Source organism: Lissotriton vulgaris, chromosome 5 (genome assembly GCF_964263255.1).
Source record: "Lissotriton vulgaris chromosome 5, aLisVul1.2, whole genome shotgun sequence".
Lineage (NCBI taxonomy): Eukaryota > Metazoa > Chordata > Amphibia > Caudata > Salamandridae > Lissotriton > Lissotriton vulgaris.
Window position 1 is genome coordinate 1,143,389,659 of NC_141693.1, and position 20,357 is coordinate 1,143,410,015.

Sequence of the window (20,357 nt, forward strand, 5' to 3'; positions counted from 1 at the left end):
CAGGCACACAAACAACCCAGCACGCATGTGCAAATATCACACTTTGTCCGGCACTATACATGGAATGTTGCATGAGTGAGGCAGTAGGTGCCATTCCAGTGACACAGGCAAAAAAAAGCCTGTTCACACAACTGATCACTATTAAACACAAATTGGGTATGACACCACTGTGTTTGTGTCATTTAACTTCCGGTAAGGACAGTAGCCCCCTACCATCTCAACAGTAGCGTTTGATGCACCCTCCCCTGACTAACAAGAACACATTGCTATGAGACAGGCCTAGTTCTTGAAGCACACACATGATCCATGTTCACCCGTGATCAAAAATCATTACAAGGTGTACATATATCCATGCAATTGGGGCCCTCGTGGCAGGAGTGCTATTTCGTCATCATTCACGGGGACTTTTTCTGTTTTAACAGCGCCGCTTTACTGCACTAATTGACTGGAGCACTCATAATGAGGGACAAAATATACAAACATGTTTACATGTAAGTAGATGTTAGCATCAGTAGTTGGCTCTTTAAAGATTCTGAAAGTTGAAAGTTGCCAAAATTAAGCAAATGCCAATTGATCAATAAATAAATAAACGGTTTAACTTTCAGAGTAGTGCAGTGAAATAAAATAAAAGACGTTCACAATTTGCATCAAGTTGCTTTCTTTCTAAATGCTAGTACAACCGTTTCTATTGAAAAATTATCTTTAAGGCTTTCCAGAACTGAAGATTTGAGAAAGTAAAAAGATAACTCTGTGCACTTGAGTTTTCTGTAGCAAATTATTTCATATTTTTGATGTTTAATAAGTGTATTTAATGTGAATGGAATTTTTATTATTTGGCTTTCTATGCAGTCCATTTGTTTTCGATGGAAAAGACAACTGGTAAAAGTGTGAATTGTCTTACTACCAAGTCTGATCCAACCCGTACATATTTGTTCTTTGAAATTGTATATCTTTCAGTTTGATGTTACCAAAAAATTGCCACAGTGTCTCCATGTTCTGTGCTTGAATAACTTGGGCATCAAGAGATTTTAAGCAAAGATTTTTAGATGATGATTCCTAAAACAGTGTTTGCACACCTTTGCTCAGTAGTGCATTTGTGAGTACTTTCAATGAAAAGCCCAAATTGGGTACGTCTCCAGGAATGTAAATCAACGATATCATATGATTTTATTACTAAACTGCTTCATTCAAATGAATTCGGTTTTAGCCAGTTTGGTGGATAAGACTATGTGGACAGTGTTACCCGCGTGGAAGAGATATCATGGAAAAGTGGGATCATTATGCTTATTACAAAAAACACAACAAATATAAAAAGACTTTCCTTTGAAATTGACAATGAGAGAAGGTGGCTTCCTGAACATCTCCTGATGGGCGATAAAGCTCTATATGTAATAATTATTTCATGGTCTACTCCAGTCTCACCCACCCTAAAAATAGGAGTAACTTAATAATTTGGATCTTTTGTTAAGTGTCCTACATCATGTCACCTGACTACATGCGTAACCCTTGACCTATATCTCTGTTAATATTTGGAAAACGGGTTGGGTTGATAAAGAATTCTTTGCTATTGATAGCTTCTAAAGGTAGTGTGTATCATTGTATGGGTACAGCGTATAATTGTGTTACTGGCAATGATAACGTTACTCCACACTGCAGACACACACATTCAGGGCTTGTGCAGGGTGTAGACCTCTCCAGATATGTAATACAGGCTGGGCCTAGGGACAGTCTAGTGCCGCCTGCTGGTGATGTCCTAGTACTACACCTGTTATTTCGTCCTGGAAATTCCATTAGGCATTTTCTGGAGCGACATGATACATAACAGAAGGGGTGGGAATCCTTTTACAGATGGAACCTGAGTCAACACTTTCTATTCGTGTCATAGTTTCAGTTCTGTAGCATGTTCCGTAGACGCAGAAATAAACCGTCCATCTCAAACTTGCACTGATGGCGCAACTCTAGAAAAAGGTAATTATGGACACAAACAATTAGGCAGGGTTGTTGTACTTGTCTTTTCGTTATCTTTTTTTTTTTTAAAGAAAAACTGCTAATATTGTTGTTTTTTTCTTTTCTTACCCCTTCTCCTTAATTCCTCCACAGTCTGTCAGAAACTACACCAAGTGTCATGTGAGGAACGAGCAGGTTTGCAGTAAGCTCACCAGCTGTAAAACTTGCTCCCTGAACTTGAACTGCCAGTGGGACCAGCGCCAGCAGGAATGCCAGGCTCTGCCAGGTAAGTTCTCGCAAGCCTCTCACTTTTTGTTGGGCCGGGCCAACTGACATGGTTAGTTTAGCTCGACGGGGTAACAGGGAAGTACATCATTGTAGTAGCTTGTGTTAAGTATACCCACACCACGTTTGACAGAGGTATGTTATAAAACCTAGTACTATCACTTCTACTACACAAAAACATTGAGTCAAAAAAATAGAGTTCGACAGCATCTAAAATGCAGTTTAATAAAGAAAAACATAAAACGTTGAGTCTTCATGAAATTCTATAGACCTGTAAAATGGAAGAAATAAGAGGCAAAATAATACTCAAATGGCTTTCTAGTTGAAATGTTTTGCTCTTTAGTTTAGTCTGCCGAACTTCACCACCTTTCAGCAGAGCAACATTAATCACTCCAATAAACCATACCATCCAAATTTCCGACCATGTCTTATGACTCAGGCCCCTTTCAATAAAGTCCTGGTTGCCGTTAGTGTTTGTTTATGACTTTGTTTGTGCACCCACACTTTTTAGATACAGAGGGGCTGATTAAAAATAAAGAAGTCCTCGTTCTTCACTCACAGACTCCACCCACCCAAGGTTGTTGAGTTACAACAGTTGGCTAGTCACAAACTATCCAGAAGCAAGCCAGGAAACCTGTGCGAGCCGCGGGTTTCCAGGCGCACTTCAGGAAGGAAACCCTTTGTAGGTTTTCTTGTTCGTGAATCCTAAAAAGAAGTCACCTCAGTGCCAGGGTGGGTGGGCCAATACTTTGCCAATTTTTTTTTTACTGTTCTTTATTTTTTTGTAATTTTGCTCAGTCTTTGTTGTATGTTTTAAATATGTCATCAGAATACTGTAATTCAAAGCCTTTAGATTTTTTTCTTTGTACCAGCAGGAATTGTATTATCCTGAAACATGTGTTAAAACTAAAAAGTATTTATGTATCCGCTCTAAATAGGCCTGCCTCCTAGCAAGCACCCATGCTGTCCTATTACAATTATATGAGGTGGTTAATTTATCTTTTAATTTGTATTGCAAGCATATGGTTTCCACATTCAGGCAGAGACATGTTTTTGGTTCTGCTTATGCTTGCAGTCTTAAACAAATAATTCCCATTGCACCTGTTTGTAATTACTAGATGTATGGTGCAAACAATGCTTGTTTTGTTGGCTGTCATCTGTGTCAGGATTTGGTGTAAACAAATAAATGTTGTAGAGGTATTTGTGGGTGGATGATGGAGGATTTCCTTAAAATACAGGGTACCACATTTGCTGTTAAGGTTACAGAGTATAATGGTACCGCTGTGGCGAACGCGCCATCAGCCGCATTGTGAAGCTACATAGGTATATTGACACTGTTCACTGAAAACTGCTAATTTGTGGTTTTTGTGGGCTTCCTGCCGTCTTTTAGCAATAAAAGATTTAAAGTCTAAATGTTGACTTTCACACCGAATTCACTGCCAGCATTGAATACATTTCTAAAGCTAATCCTAGAGCCCTGGGTTCCGCCATTTTAAATGTTTTACCCGTTCTTGAGTACCAGCGTTCTTTGTTACTGAGTGCACTCTATCCCTGTGCAATCTTGTATGGATATGAGCTTCCCATCAATTTAACTAACTTTTTTTATTTCATATTTAGTTTGCATGATTTTATAAATTGGTAAATTGGTAAATTGTGCAATCATCCCTTCTTTGCTGTGCACAAGAAATTAAGTATCATGAGACATTATTAAGTCTAAGGCCGTGAACCTGCAAAAGGCATGATAAAGGTGCTCTTTTGTCATCAGAACATCTTATCCTGCATGCGCGATTTACCTACGATGACATTGAAGTCTTTGCCTCCTCAAAAGTTGTGGTTAGAACTTTATGCCAGTGGAATCATTGTCCACAGCTTCACCTCCTGAACTCTAGCACAGTCCTTCAGTAGCTTCTCTGGCTCCACTAACTCTGGAGATCTGTACTTTCAGTACTCTGCTTATTAGTACAAGGCACAGCAACCGGGCAATAGTTCCAGCTCTACAGCCTCAAGAGGGTAACCTGCTCAAAGACCTGCACCCCACACCCCTGTCTCACCATGGAATCCGTTCTCTCATTGGACATTAGTGTTTAATAGGGGTCCTCTTTGTTTGGTTCGCTAATATTAAAATATTCGCCATATATGTGAGGCAACAGAATGCGTACTTAAGAAAAAAAAAAATTTATTACGCACAGACACAAAACTAAGTGGGCTTTTCTCCACCAGCAATAACGCCTACTTTTAATTGTCCTGTCTTTCTTGTGATCATGAAAGTTCTTGCCTGAAGGAATCTCTGCCTTCTTCTGCAGCTCACTTGTGTGGGGAAGGTTGGAGTCACATTGGAGATGCCTGCTTACGTGTCAACTCAAGCCGTGAAACCTATGACAACGCAAAACTTTACTGCATCACTTTAAGTGGAAACCTGGCCTCCCTCACGACCACCAAGGAAGTGGACTTTGTCCTGGATGAGATCCAGAAGTACACTGTTCAGGTAACTGTGACCAGCAATGTTCTTGCTGTTACATTGGTTTCAATAGTGATGTTTGTTTCCCCTTCTCCTGAACTGTTCAACCCGGTGCATTGACTGTATGTTCTCTTTATTTGGTACTGTTATACAACTGTATTAGAAAATTGGAATGTTGAGAGCTCTATTGCAGACAATGGAGGGGTCCCTGCTTCTACGGGCCAGGAAAGGCCCGCAGAGCAACATTCCAATGTTTTACAAAGGCTTCTCAGAGCTCGAGGGGATTTAAAGCTTTGAGAAGCCTTTGTTTTATTTGTTAGAACATTCTTTCCGCTAGTGGCAGAATGTTCTAATAGCCTTATAGCCTTTCGTAGCAGGGCTATACTGGCTATTAAAGTCCCGTCCCTTGTTAAAGTCGCTCGCCTTCGGCCCGGGCCTTTAACGCGGGAGCGGGCCTTTAATAGCCAGTTTAGCCCGCTGCGGCGAGCTCTAAGACTATAGTAAACATTATGAGCAAAGTATGGACATTGTTATATTCAAATTCAGTAGCGACTGTTTTTCAAATTCTTCATGGCTGTCTCAATATATAACTTTATAGTTGTATCCCAGAGATCTTCATCATAAAACTTCATTCAACACCCTGGTGGCTTACTGATGAATGAACAACACGTATTTGCTTAGCTCTGGTCTAAGTTGCCAGATACACATTTTTGGTGAGGATGATTCATGTGTTCTTCTAGGGCTGGCCTTGGTGATTGAAGGACATATTGCAAGAGTGTATTAGGTTACCAGAGATCATTTTGGAGGGTGGTTTGTACTGAGTAGAGCATTCTGTGTGGTAACCACAGCTCCCTAGAGACAAGTTGAGTGCTCTGAACTATAGTTTAGACAAAGTTTGGGCTGTGGGTTGAATAATAGTGTAAAAGTGGTTGTTAAAATTGATCGATGTGCCCTGCTTTGGGAGTTGTTTAGGATGTCCTAGGACATGTGCAAGTGTGAGCTGTATTATGAGAGTTGATTTTGGAGTGACTTAAAGGTCACTGAATGTTTTGGGCTTCTTATAAAGGGCTTTTAAAATAATATGGACTGTCAGTGGCCATCTGTGCCAGCTAACACTGACTTTCAGAAAGTATGCAATATATGTGAATAGAAATTCCAGTTGAACCGACTGCTACTGAGCATAGCTTATTTTTGATAGAGCGAGATCAAAAATGAATTGCAACAATAAATCCAAACAATAACAGGAATGGAAATATATTTTGAAAAGCAAAAAAAGAATAATTAACAATGTAATTGGATAAAAACTTGGAAGTTAATTGCTGATGCTTACTCATTCTGATTGCTTTGATAAGATATTCAGAGGAAACAATGGGTTGGCTTGATGCCCAGAGGGACTGCCAGTGGTTTAGACTATTTGCAAACATTACTCCCATCTTTTGTGTGTTTGTTGATATATTCAGAATCCACAGACCAGGCTCCAGGAATGCAAAATAAGATGCTAGTACTTCAAAATACATTGTCTACAGTCCAAAACGTAGATCAGTGGATTCAAAATCGTGTATCATTTTGCAGTTTGGCTGGCACTAATGGGATAGAACGATAAATACATCCTTGTGCAAGTGAAAAGGGCCTTGCTCACTCAGCTCCCAAAGTTTATTGCAAGCTAGTACAAGTTACATCTGAGCCCAGCGAGGACATTCCTATCTTTTGATTTGAGGGAAGCAGAACAATACAGCCTTCTCATTAGAGAATGCTTCAAAAGAAGATATCTTACTTGGATTGGTTAAAAATGGCTTATTTTTAAGTTGCCCTGAAATTTGTCACCTACAATGTCTTGAACCCGACATAACTGTGGTACCTTCAAACCCAGTGATTTGTGATCGACATCCATATAAACTCTCGAAGGAATGTATATGAACATATCAACATATGAGTGTAAAATAAATATTTTAGAACAGCCAGTGAGGAAAGCTTAGTTGGCCAAAATGTTCGATGGGTGCTTCTAAAGAGTTACATTACATCTGGCTAATTTAATACCGGGTGGACCAGTTCGGAGGCATGTGTCTCCGGTATGTCTAGAGTAATTTTTTATTTGCTATGGCTTCAAACACCAAGATGTTAGCAGTCATTTGTGCCACACCAATCTCTAGCATGTCGGTCTTGGGCAACAGATTGTCCCATGACAACTTTAACAATTAATGAAACCAAATATCCTGATTGCACCTTTGTAAATGAGTAGGCACTCCCTTTTGGCCCCCTGAATAATATTGCTTGAAAATCTGATGGCAAGATAGGGATAGTCCAAACACTCAAATCTTTAAAATATGAATTCCCTGGCAAAAAACCCACTCATCAACACTATTGCTGAGAAGCAGATCCCCTGGGTTTGCTAAACAAAGTGGGTGAAATGGCAAGGACATAAATGTGCAGAAGAAATGGCAGAAGAGGGCAGCTTTTCCTCATTCCACAAGAACTTGAAAAGGGATAAATAGCGTCTCCACTATTTTCCAAACCTTACAGTGGACATGGTATTTAAACTAAAGGTGAATTTGAGGGCTATAAAAAAGGATCAATATTTATTTCTGTAAAATCATACCATAAGTAGCTTTTGTCAAGGCTAATACAAGCTAGAATGTGTTAGTTACCTTAATATTCATTAACCAGACTTGAGTAAAAACACAGTGTTCAATGCTACTGAATTCCTCAGTTAAACTCAAACAAATATTCCAGATAATGATTATTTCATGACCAAGCCCATCAGATGAGTTGATAGTATTTTCCTAAAAGTTTTAGCTAAAGCTTCAATAAGAGAAATTTGGCAGCACCATGGTGTGTTGGTTCTTCATGCTATGGCACAAAATGGTGCTTACCCACGTTCCATGTATGCAATGTCTTTGCCTCATGCAGGCCCCCCCCCAACCCCCACCAATGCATCGCTACCCCAACACTACAGGAGCTGCAGAAGTCTTCACTATTCCATGGGTGGGCCTCCCTTCTGGGGTTATGCTCTTACAGAGGGGCCTGAACTAAGAAATACCTTTTACGAGAAAAGGCGACAAAAAAGTTAAGCCAAAAACAGCATTATTTTTAGTTTGCTAGAATGAAAATCAAAAGTCTTGTATAAAATATTTCTTTCGAGATTACTTAAGAAAGAAACATTTAAATGGAGGGACTGAAGCTGCCACTATTGGGTCGGGTAAGGTTAGTGTAAGCCATATGATTAGGGGAAATCCTTAGGTTAATGTATTGGTGCAGGAATAGGTTTATTATTAGTATTAGGGTTAGTTTTAGAGTACTTTTTGAAGAAGGCAGATGACCTGCATTTTCTATGTAAAGAAATATATGGTTGTAGCCTATTTTAGATGTCCTTCCAATGATAACGAAATAAAAATTTTAAGGTTTCTCTAGGATGGTTTGTCTGTAAATTCATTTGTCTGCACATTCATTTTTTCCGCAACAGTATTTTTGTTAAGCAGTTTTTCTGACAAAGTATTTTCTATGTAAAAGCATATTATGCAGTGGCATGGTCTCCGGTCTGTCTTCGTTGCAATTGGTATTATTACAACTTATGAGCAACAAGCAGGAAGTTGGTTTGTGGCCAACGGTGAAATGTATCATCTGAACTGTAAATGCATGAAAGACGTCAGCTGAAAAGGCATCAGGGCCAGGGGCTGTTACAACCATGCCACAAGTCTACATTCGTGAACAAACTACTTGATGGATGGATGGATGGATGGATGGATGGATGGATGGATGGATGGAGATGAAGAGAAGGAGAGAGATGGAGAGAGGGAGAGAGAGAGAGAGAGAGAGAATGTGTTACCCATGTGAATGACAACACTTGTGACTCTACCTAGAAAGCCCCCGAAAGCTGCAAGCCATCCTTTTCTGCTAATCACTCTTAAAACTAGTGGAAGGTGTCTTACTGGGAAGTCCATCTAAGGATCAAAAACAATTTCTTATATTCGCGTTACAAGTTGAAAGGTGGCACAGTTGCACTGAGGGTCTGTAAAGGTCCTGACACTGACAGGAGTTTGGACGCTATAACTCTCAGATTCGTCAATGGGCCGGACGGAGTAATTAGGAGAGTTATGTGACGGGAGTTCACAATTATGCCACAGTGTGATATACAGACCTAATTCATGCTAGCCAGACAAATGTAACATCAAGTCTTTGGGACTGTTGCCAATGAAGCGTCAGGATCAATTTAGTTTCCCAAAATAATGCCAGTGGTGCCCACTGGCACAAATTATGTATTGTTATGAGTACCATGAAAATTAGCCACAGCCTGGGAGCTATTATTACTTTTGCCCAGAAGAAGCAGCTAAAAATGCTGCTCCCTGCGGGCATGAGCAATATTTTCACCTGTTTCCCAGACCACTTCAATGTGGGCAGGGAAACATGATATTTCTGCTCCCAGAAAATGGGCGCATTTTTGAGCAAACACAATTTTTCTTGCCCATCCGCTGCGGTCAGAGAAACCGCTGTGTCCTGCAGTTGAGCTCCCCGGGACATGGCATCTAAGCAGCCCTGGGGTCCCTAGGGCCATTAATGGTTCAGGGAGGGACCCCTCCTTGAAGCAACCAGCACAGGTTGTGGGCTCTCCAGGGCCGTTAGAGGCTTTGGAGGGTGCTGAATGCCCCCCTCCCAATTATTGTAAATTTCGACCCTAGTTTGGGCTACCTGGGGCCTCTTGAGGCTTGGGAAGGGAGCTGCATGGCTCTTTCCCCATTTATTTACATTTCGGAAATGGGGGTGGGCCCCCAGGGCCTCTCGAGGTGGACCGCTGCACACCTCCCCTATAAAAAGTAACCTCAGCTGGGGGTGGGCTCCCTGGCGGCTTGGGAATTGGGGGTTCTTGTGTCTTCCCTCCCCATATAAACAGTTTTTGAACCAGGGGTCAGATACCGGGGGCCTTTCACCTTTGGAGGATCGGAGAGGGGGGCCACACAGCTCCCCCTTCTCTACATAAAATCAGCCCTGGTGGGGTAGGCTCACTGGGGCATTAGGTATTTTTTTCTTATATTTTTTATTTTATGACCCTCTGGGTCCCCCTCCCAATGAGGCCTAGGGGTTCAGCGTATTCCTAACCTTCCCCTATGTATCTTTATGTTTTTACAACTTCAGGACAGGGCACTAAGTCCCCGAATCCTGTAAAAGCCTACCCATACAAATATCTATATTTATTTTACCCTTAATATCTCAAAAACGGCTAAACGGCTTTACACCAAATCACAAAAAGCACAATCTGCAGACCAAGATCTAGCTTCCTGACGAATTTGTTGTAATTCCATTCAGCAGTTTATCCATCACTGGACATTGGGGCTCAGGGTATCCCTACACTACTCCCACATATCTTTAGTTTTTTAACAACTTTAGGACAGGATGGGTTGGGGCTGGACACAAGCAAGAGAGGACCAGGGAAGGGGCTTCACAACAGACTATGTGGGGTAGGCAAGAGGAGAAGTTGCAGCACAATAGGGCTTGGAGGGCAGAAGGGAATTGCAGCAAAATGAACCATGGAGTACAGGAAGAAGGGGATAGGGGTATGGAATTCAGACACTCAGGGCGGAGGTGGCAGGGACAGGCGGCAGTCATCTGACCTTGATAGGCAAATGGGAGGATCAGTGGCAGCTCAACAGAACACTCAGAGTAGATACGAGGAATAGAGGCGGGTCCATGGGACGTGGTGAGCAGAATGGAGGGAGCCGGGGCATGCCCATAGACATTGGAAGGAGGGGGGAGTAAGGTAGGAGCACCACACTAAGCACAGAGGCTAAGCAGGAGGGCAATGATGGGACATAGAAATGGGCATCAGAGTGCAGGAGGTCGGGCAGGGGCATCTAGCTTATTGAAGGCAGTGACAGCACATTGGACCATGCAGGGCAGGAGGGAGGGGGCTGGTGCATGGACTCAGACAACAGACGATAGGGAGGAGGTGAATGGGGCAGTAAGTGAACTGTTCATGACAGGCAGGAAGGGCAGTGGCAGAACAATGGCCACACAGGGCTGTTGTGAGAGAACAGGGGTATGGACTTGGACAACGGATGGCAAGGAGGGTGCAGGAGCAGCAAGCTTGGGTTGGTGCAAGAGAATGCCAGGTAGGGCCCTGCGTCCAACCTCACCCCCGTGCATTGCGATGGGCATTTTACTTATTGTTAAAAAAAAACCTATAAATTCACTGAAGAAAACAAAGGTTACAGGGACATTATAGTTAGGAAGTAGGATTTTTTTTAAACGTAGAAATCCAATAAAAAGCAAAATGTTACAGGGACATTATAGTTGAGTACAGATTTTATACAAACAAAATCATAGAAATTCAGCTGTTATAGTTAAAGTTATTTCAAGTAACTATAACTTGTGCTCAAAGGTAACTATAAGTCGTGTTCTTGCAATGCACTGTTAATTACCCCAGATATTACATCACTCATGACATCTTTTATGACATCATTGCTAATATAACTGTAACATTTGCAGTAAAATTATTGATGAGAAAAAACATGCATTGAGAGGGCAATTGAGTTATAGTTAACTTAGGGCACGGGTTATAGTTACTTGAAATGACACAAAATATAACAACTGAATTTCTATGGTTTTTTGCATTTAACATCTGAACCTAACTATAACGTCCCCCAAACCTTTGTTTTCTTTTGTAGATAGATAGATAGATAGATATTTCTCATGGATCTTCGCATAAGGTAATGCCCATGTATTTGGCTCATAGGAAAACACAGGAGTAAATGTACAGTTCTGTCATGTGAACCTAGCCTCAGTTCTTCTGTGATAGCCAGCATCCTCATTGATTTAGCAATGTAAATGTGAATATCTTGTATTTAACATAGTGCCCACAATCTTCCAGAAAATCGACCTTGCAGCGTTTTCTTTGAAATATTTCTTGTTTGGATTCATGGCATGCAAAACTCAAACTGTTTTAAAAGTAAAATAACTTTCCGGTAATAGCTTCTTGGAACCAATTATGCTAAGCGGGATCACTTGGCTGGTGAGGATTTCAGCTGATGTGCTGTAGTTCTAGGGTACGAGGAAAGGCGAGCTTGCTTATTATCCTTCTAGGCGCGGGGAGAGAAGGGTCCCTATTCGGCACTGCTCTGGATACCCAGGAGCTTCTCCCTTCATAGAATGCAATCACACTGAGGGAGCTAAAAGCAGGAGCCTTGCTTGGAAATTGAACCACTGTTTTGAAAATCACTTTTCTGAAGACTTCTTCCAAGGTTATCTAATGGTAAAATGGACATCAAGTTCATGACCTACTTGATTCAGTGTATGCACAGCACTGACTCCGTGCATCCGTTGCATTGAACATTTCCTGTTTTCTTGCGCACTGGTGGAATAACGTCTTTTGTTAGCCGTGAGTCCATCACGAGGCACCTTCGTAGGATTTCTTGCTTTCGTAGTAATTGATGGACTACATTTTAAGGGAGTACCCTTTGTCCAAGATCTGAGTTTGCTAGGTTATCTGGCAGCCCCGATTCTGGTCTTAAGCTGCGTGTGTGGGTGACTTCCCTGAGGGGTGGAGAGCTGCTCTGTGCAGGCCTGCTAAATATATTACACCCTCTGATGGGGCAGTGAAGGAGAACTCCCTACAACTTTAACGTGCCAGCCTGGTTACTCAGAAAGGTCACCTATGCAATGACCTGAATAATAGCTGCAGAGTCCTGGTGTGTTGCAAAGTAAATACCCCATTGTTGTATTAGATTTCATAGGATCTGTAGGTATTTCTTAAAATTCTGGGAATTTCCGGTTGTTTGTTCAAACTTTTTAGGACTTCTGCCAAACAACATTGCCTACATGGTTCTCTGTTCAAAGCCTGAAAAGTGACATCGACATGAGATTTACTGAGAAAAAATATTTACAACATGCAGACCCTCCAGGTCCAGGAAATCTTACTGTCTCTGTATCATCACACGGTGGTGGAAAAAAGGGTAGACCTGGGAGCTCTGCCTTGGACTTAGAGCCAGCGAACCACCCCAGTGTCCAGAGACCGTGAAGTATTTCATGTTTTGTGAAAGGAATAGTTTGTAAATGTTTTATTTTTACATCTCCATCCTCGTTCATTCTTCTGATATAGAAAGCATCCTAGGATATTAGTCATTTGGTAGTCGCTGCATAGAAATGAGGTTCCCTTTCCCTTCCATTTCTCTCTTTGTCCAAGAAAGTACAACCACTTGCTTGCAGAATATGGTGGCATATTAGCACTCTCTGCTTGTTAAGATGCCAGTGCTTTTTGGGTAATTCTATTATGAAGCCTGTGTTGTGTTACTAAGGGATGGCTAGATTAAACTGGGGATGAGCAAAAAGGCGTGAGCCCTAAGAATGCCCTCCGTTTGGCCTAATATATTGCTTAGATATTAGCTTATAATCTCACTGATGCATGGCTGGGCGGGTTCTGCTCATCTTAAATCCATATCCTGTTCACTTCTCTTCTCTTTCTTTGTGTCTGGTACTGTACCCTATCTGGGTATACCTCTCCATGCTGTGCGATTCCAGAGTCTTTAGTACACGGGGGGCCGTTTGAGTCCATCAGCCGTCAAGCCTCCCGGAGAACAGAAAGTGCATTCTCTTTCACTTGTTGTCGCTTTGAGCGCCACTGCATAGGGAACACCCACATCTATTTGCTATATCTGAAAATAATTTTGCTCTTTGTTATTCTTTTCTACAAAGGGTTCAAGGGACAAATTCCCACATTTGCTCAGTTTTGTAACATATGTACATTCGTGACCAGCACTGTGGAGCCACATTTCTTGTGACGGGTGCTATTTATGTGTTGTTAGTTTAGTTATTAATTGTGTCTGAAGAGTGTGGCTCTCTGGGGAATCTCAAGTATGATTTGCATCCAGTCCATCAAGAAGCCTGGAAGGTCCTCCTCTTCTTTGAAACTGGTGTCTGCAGGGTTCACACCCTGATGACCCTGACTGTGTTCCTCTCTCTCAAGGTGCTGCTTGAATCAGTTCTAGATCTGCCTTTCAACCAACATATACAACGTCACTTTGATTATTTTACTGTGTCAGATGTCTGTTACATCTGTATTTTGCTCGATTGGATCTGTCCCTCTGCCTTTGACACCTTTTGCTGTTTTTAAACAATTGACCCACTTCCTGTCAACTTTCTTATTGAGGATCTGTGTTCAGCTCAATTTTATGAAGTGCCACCACTAAACTTTTTTAAGTGGTTATGCCTCTCATACTGAAATAGACTGTGAGCATGGCAGCCTCTTTATTTCTTTCTCTGTCCCTGTTCTTTTTTCTCTCCTGACTGCTTCTACCAACGTGACCATGCAGCTGGCGCCGATCTTTATCATCCTCACCCATGTTGGATACTCCTTTACTCCAGCCTCCACTCACCCTGTCAGCACTTATAATTTATGTGCCCATGTCCATGCTGACATGTCCCCAGTGGACCACTCCCTAGTTCACCCTGCAGGTCCAGCCTTTGCTAGAGAAGTCACACATGTGAACGGCCATTCTTGTCCAGAGGAAGAGAACACCTCCTATCGACCCTACAGAGAGAGTATGGGGTTCCACTGTGCTGCCAGAAAATAGGCACAATCTGCCCCCCCCCCCTTCCTGTTGCTCCACCTCACTCAAGATATGCAGCCCAGTGATGATTCAGATCAGATGGATTCTCTGTTATAAAGTGCAAATTCCTGCTTTTTGGAGAAGTTCTTTTCCCTGCTGTCTGCTTGTTCTGCAGGTGGCCATTCTAACCTCTGCTCCTCAAGTATATAACAGATGTGGAATTATGAGAGTGTCTCTATTGTGTTGTGTTTAGCTCAGATCCACGTTGACCCAATCGCCCCACTAGGTGATAGTATTAAAGGCCGATTTATACACACACATTCGTAGTAACAACTAAAAACTACAGGTATATTAAGACCCACTTGAATAAATTGATTGTTCTTTTTCAGCGTAATTTTACTTCTTGGTTTTCAACGTTGACTACACATTACCCCTTTTCCTTTCTTTCTGCTGTCCTACCGGTTAGCTTTCAGCCATAGGTTGTTGCTTGTGGCCTTTGTGGATCCCACTGCTCCCTCTCTTGTAAGGAAGGGTAAAGAGTTTGTACTGTCCAAAGAACATACACTGAAGGGACCTAAATTAGTCACATTAAAAGTTATGTATTTCGAGAGGATTTGAGCTAGTGAACCCTGCAAGGACCTCTGAAGAACGTATTAACCACAGTGTACCCAGGGCTTAGTGTTAGGGGGAAAGCTCCTTTTATGAGCTTAGTCATAAAAGAAATACACTGGAGGTACTGCAGAAAAGTATTTCCTCTTCCCTAAAAAACTTTCTAAAGGTAGACTAAATGTACAGCCCGTAGCCCTCCAGCAGAACGCTGTAGGTCTTCTTTCCAAAGTCAATGGCCGGCCTTGCACCAACGCTTTGGCGTGATAGCACGTGTAACAGCCAGTCAACACGCGGATGCGCAATCCTCATGCCACTGCTCCCCTTGTATTTGTTAGGGTGCTGTTCACCCCACGCATAAGGAGGCACGCATGACCTAATGGGGCTTACCTCTGATATGGTTCTGGCCTCGGAACAATGGTGTTGATTTCAGGCATATTATCTGCGTCCAAGGCATGAGGGTGATGAGGCCTAAATGGAGACTTTATTCGTCACTCTGAAATATCTTCTTGTCTCCCAACTGCTGCCTGTAATCCACACAAGGATAATAAACTAAACTGATACGTCAAGACCAAAACCACCCGCGCTTGACAATGCAGATTGTTGTATTGTTGTTTTTGTACTTCGAACTTATACAGATGAATATGAATCTAATATTGTATTAATATCAAGTACAGTGAATTATGTTTATGAATTCAAATAAGAAAAAAATGAGAATCTTTAGAGAATAAACAATGTCAATCAGTAAAATTATATTGTTGGAATGTGTTTAAGTTAGCTATATATTATACTGTACTGTGCACACTGTCCTCAAGTTTAATCACTTGATGAAGTAACAGATTTTCGTACGTGTATGTTTGACAGCATAAGCTGCAGTGTAGCACCATTAGACAAAAATCACTAAAAGTCATTCAAAAGTTTAAAGTCAGGAGTGCACCTCACATCCACTTTAATTTTCTAAGTGGAGACAAAGACATGGCTTCACAGAGTTTGGGTTCTCAGGCGGTGAAATAAGGTAGCGCCCTCTAAGGGTTGTTGAACTTCAACCGCAGCACAGAGCTCAACCTCACGTGTGACCTTTCCAACACACTACATACCTCTAAGAGGGAGGTTCTATCCAAAGACACTGGCTGCACCACCATCTTCAGTGGCTGCTGGTGCCCCAGTAAAAAGGTTAACAACTGTATTACAATATTTTGGAATCCGAAACTGCGAACGTAACAAGCACACCGTGTAGTAGTGTGCTAAAAGAATTGCAGCATTTTTCTGAGACGTATTTAAAATAATGGGAAAATCTGGAATTTCAGATTTGCTGGTTAACTTGTTCACACCAGCCCCCTCAAGGTTACAACTTCAATGGGACAGCCAAATGTCTAGCACAGATTTATCTATTGTAAATATAGATCTTAACCCCCCTCCCCCCCCACCAGATTTCTAAATTCGCTAAAGAATGTTGATGTTTTATTTGATCTTAGAATTTTAGAAATTGCCTGCAGATTTTTGCTTGTGCAGATATCCTGGCGTTATGACGTAGGAAGGACGCGTAGAGGTGTGTGCACGGGGATGCCTGAGGGAGTCAGTGGCGTCCACATCACGATTCACAAAGGATAGCTGAGGAAATATGCGCGTGTGCGACTGAACCCTTCATATTTTAAGAAGCTTATATTCTAATTAATATATGGCGAGTGTTAAACATAAACACACTAATGCAGGTTAACGTGCTTTATCTAATCTTTATTAGTAGGATTTTCCAGCGTCGTCGCAACATATTTTACTTTTTCCCTACAGATAGGTAAAACAAGATTGAAAGATTTTTGACGCAATTTGGACTGCATCTATGTACAGGTCCCAGGGTGTTGTCGGAGTAAAGGCTACGAGAATTTCTTGGCTACTTGCACAAGACGCATTCAGAGTTCGAAAAGATCTCCGCAGCAGGACGTTAACCCACCGAGCCATGTTACGCATACACTGCGCCGCAGCACCGTCCTCCAGGCCCCATGCACTCGGATGTGAAACGCCTCCTCAGTGAGTTTACGATACCAAGGGAAAATGCCTGCCGCTGTCCGCCCTCGGTAACTCGCAGGCACGTGGTATGAGGGGACGAGCGCAAGGTGACACCTTGCCAGGCATATCTGTATCACCGTGAGTTACGTCCAGAGCCCTTCCAGCCGCGCCAGATAACCTGAGCACCGAGCATAACCGAGGCAGACAAATTCATGCACTCCGAAGTGATGGCTCGGGTTAAACGATCATTTACTTATCAGAAACCTGTAATGAAATGTTACAGTGATTTATGCCATGGTGCCCTGCCTCGGCGCAGAGAAGAAGCAATTCCTCTCTCATCCCGTCTGCCTGTCCGCTCCCATTTAGTCGCTATAAGTCAGTGGTGATGCGCCTCTCTGTGCCTCAGAGGCTCCCGCCGAGATCTGCCTCGATTTCCCGCCGCCTGTCTCATCCTCTCGCAGTTTTAATCAGGATGATTTAGGGCGCGAGGTTTGCACGGGAAGGAGGGGGGCGGATGAGATGTCACCACGAGGAGCTGCCACAGCCTTCTTTTTCTCTCACCCCAGGTGACTTCTACCGCTGGTGCTGTGGTTCGGAAAGCTCCAGTAGTATGTTGGGGACAGCTAGTGTTGCAATGTTTGGCTGCTTTCTTAAGATAACATCGTTTTTTTTAGCAGAGGATGCCATGGTTTGAATAGCAATTTTAGTTAGAACTGAGCACTCATGGCAGGTGGACCGAGTTTATGCATGGCACGCAGTAATGAGATTTCCACCAATTACAGGCCTTGGCAGACTTGGACTGACCCTTCGTTCGACTGGGCATTTTCCCGGTGGGTTGGAGGCCGGTTTTTGAAGGCAGTGGGCCGCTGCTGGTGCCTCTGTCTATTTCTCCAACACCCCCAGGTAATTGCAGCAGGCACAGGGATGCTTCAGGCGAGAGAGAGCGAAAAGAGAGTAAAGAAGAGAGTAAAGAAGAGAGAGAAATGAGAGAGGAGGAAAGGTGTGTTTGAACATTTTTATTGAGGGCTGCTGGTGGTACCCAGTCAGGAGGTCACATCAGGTGATTTCAACAGACATGAAGCTCTGTAAATCACACCACATCTCTGAGATCGGGCTATACCTTCCCACCCATTCCATCCTCTGCAAGCCGCCTCATGGTCCTCCAACCTCGACCATGGCCCAGCACTGGATGGATGTCCCCTGCCATTGTTTGTGACTGCATCCTGTTGACACAGAGCCACTCCTCCCCCCATCGTCCTCTACTCCAACGCAGGGCACAAGTCCTATAAAAATAAGTGGGGGGACTGACAATATGCAAACAACCTCATGACGTCACATGCGGAACATGTCCCGGTGTCTGAAAATTACACCGGTACACGTTCAGCTAATTTCTGTGGGGCCCAGCTTCTTGGCAGGGGGGACGGCGTCCACCCTGTGAAAAGAGTGGGGGGACGCCATCCACCCCCGTGTACCCCCGACTCGAGCCCTGCTCCAACAAAGTCCTTGAACCCGCCCTCCTTATCCCCTCATGGAACTTTTGCTATCTCTTTAAGAAAACGCATATTTGACAGAGAAATATGCTCAGAGAGGGTCTGGTTTCATACTGTAAATCACTCATAGCAAATATGAATGAGTAAATCCATGTCTTGATGTTTATCGATTGTGAAACTTGTTAATGCTCTGCGGCCAGAGAAATTACTTCAATGTCACAAGCTATGCACTGCGCCATTTCCAGAGTTGATAAGATGCTTGCAACTGGCCATTCAAATGTATCATTTATTTAACGGACTAGGTGAGACGCCAGCTGCAGTTGCATCTGGGTATCAAATATAGATAGATGTATCGGCGCAAAGAGCCTAAAACATGACTTTGTTTACCAATAAAAAATAGTGAGTGAGGTTGTTAGTGGGAGGTGAAAGGTCAAGGAGAGAATGTCCTTATTTATTTATTTATTTGGGAGTTTATAAAGCGCGCAGCTGCCCCCATTGGGGGTGTCCCGGCGCTAATGCAGACGGCAGATGGTAGGTGCAGAATGGGGAACTAGAGGTTGGTGAACAGCCAGGTCTTCAGGGCACTTCGAAAGATGGGCTCTGACTCAGAGGAGCGGAGGGAGAGTGGCACGGCGTGTCAGATTTTGGAGGTAAAAACCGCAAAGGCTCTGCCACCCGTTCTAAACCTGCGAAAACGAGGGGTAGCAAGGAGAAGAAGATGGTTAGATCTGAGGGTCCGGTTGTGTTGATAATGCTTGAGTCTTGCTCTTAGATATGCAGGGCCATGGCCCCGAAAAGCTCTGAAAGCAATTACAAGTTCCTTGAATTCAATGCGTTTAATCACTGATAACCAGTGGAGCTTCCTCAGATAAGGAGTGATCGAATGGCGAAAGGGGATTTTACAGATCACTCTGGCCGCAGCGTTTTGTACAATCTGTTGACGCCTAATCCAGTAGGCAGGTGCCCCCAGGTAGAGACTGTTGGCGTAATCCAGATGGGAAGTAATCAAAGCATGGACTACCGTCCAACGGGACTCCGGGGGAAGGAAGAGGAGGAATTTACGCAACAGGCGGAGCTTCCCAAAGCAAGAGGAGGACACCTGTCTAATTTGAGTTTAGCAGGAAAGTTCATTGTCAAACTGGAAGCCGAGGTTCCTTACAGAGTCAACAGGCTTGGGAGGTGGATTCATCTCAGGTAGCCACCAAACTGTCCGGGGAGGCAGAATTTTTTGAAGGAAGAAGAGTACCTCGGTTTTGTCCAAATTAAGCTTTAAAGTGTTAAGTGACATCCATGCCAAGATGTTACTCAGGCAGTGTCTAAAGTTAGAGAATGCTGCATCACATGTGAAAGAATGAAAGGAAAGTGCAAGAATATTGAAAGTGTTGACAAAAAATACTTAAATATTAGCGAAAAGCAACATGACTAACTAATATTGTCATGTCGGTTCAGCTCCACCTTCTGGATGGTATTATCCTTGATGCAATTTCACTGATACCTAACAATACATATCTTTTATTTTTTTAAACATGTATTTTTATTGATCAATCACTTAGTACAGCATTACAGTTGTTGTGTATGCAGAGGTACATTACAGTCGGTGAATTGGGAGGATGGTTACATATTGAAAGGCCACCCTACTTGGAGAATACTATCTCACTCTGCCCCCTCCTGCCACCCAAGTCCTATTCCACTTTTGCAATGCCCGTTTCCAACTATTACCTAACTGCGCCTATATTCCTCCCAATGGGTACAAATCTGTTCCTGGGGGCACCCCCTGCTTTGATAAATAACCTTTTCTGCCTGCTAGTACCAGTCCATATCATGTTCCCAGTGCCTCACCCTGGGGGGATTTGCCACTCCCCATGTCTGTTCTCTTTCTTTTTGCCACTTCTGAGGCTATCATAAGCCAGATTCCAAGGTACTTGGGCCACCTATTGTTGTATAGCATTTTGGGACCCTAGTGTAATTTTCCCGATTCATGCCCTTATATAGGTATAAATCACCATTTCCTTATATAGGCATAGAAATCATAAC

The 20,357-nt window shown here is 42.9% G+C and overlaps 1 protein-coding gene across 1 annotated transcript in view; it reads left to right on the top strand.

The window, feature by feature from the left end:
- ATRNL1 (attractin like 1) overlaps window positions 1-20,357 on the top strand; it is a 1,808,663-nt gene that overhangs the window by 846,187 nt on the left and 942,119 nt on the right. The window contains exons 14-15 of the mRNA XM_086919594.1: window positions 2,101-2,233; window positions 4,536-4,717. Of these exons, the coding sequence (XP_086775720.1) occupies window positions 2,101-2,233; window positions 4,536-4,717 (315 nt within the window). The remainder of the gene's footprint in view (window positions 1-2,100; window positions 2,234-4,535; window positions 4,718-20,357) is intronic.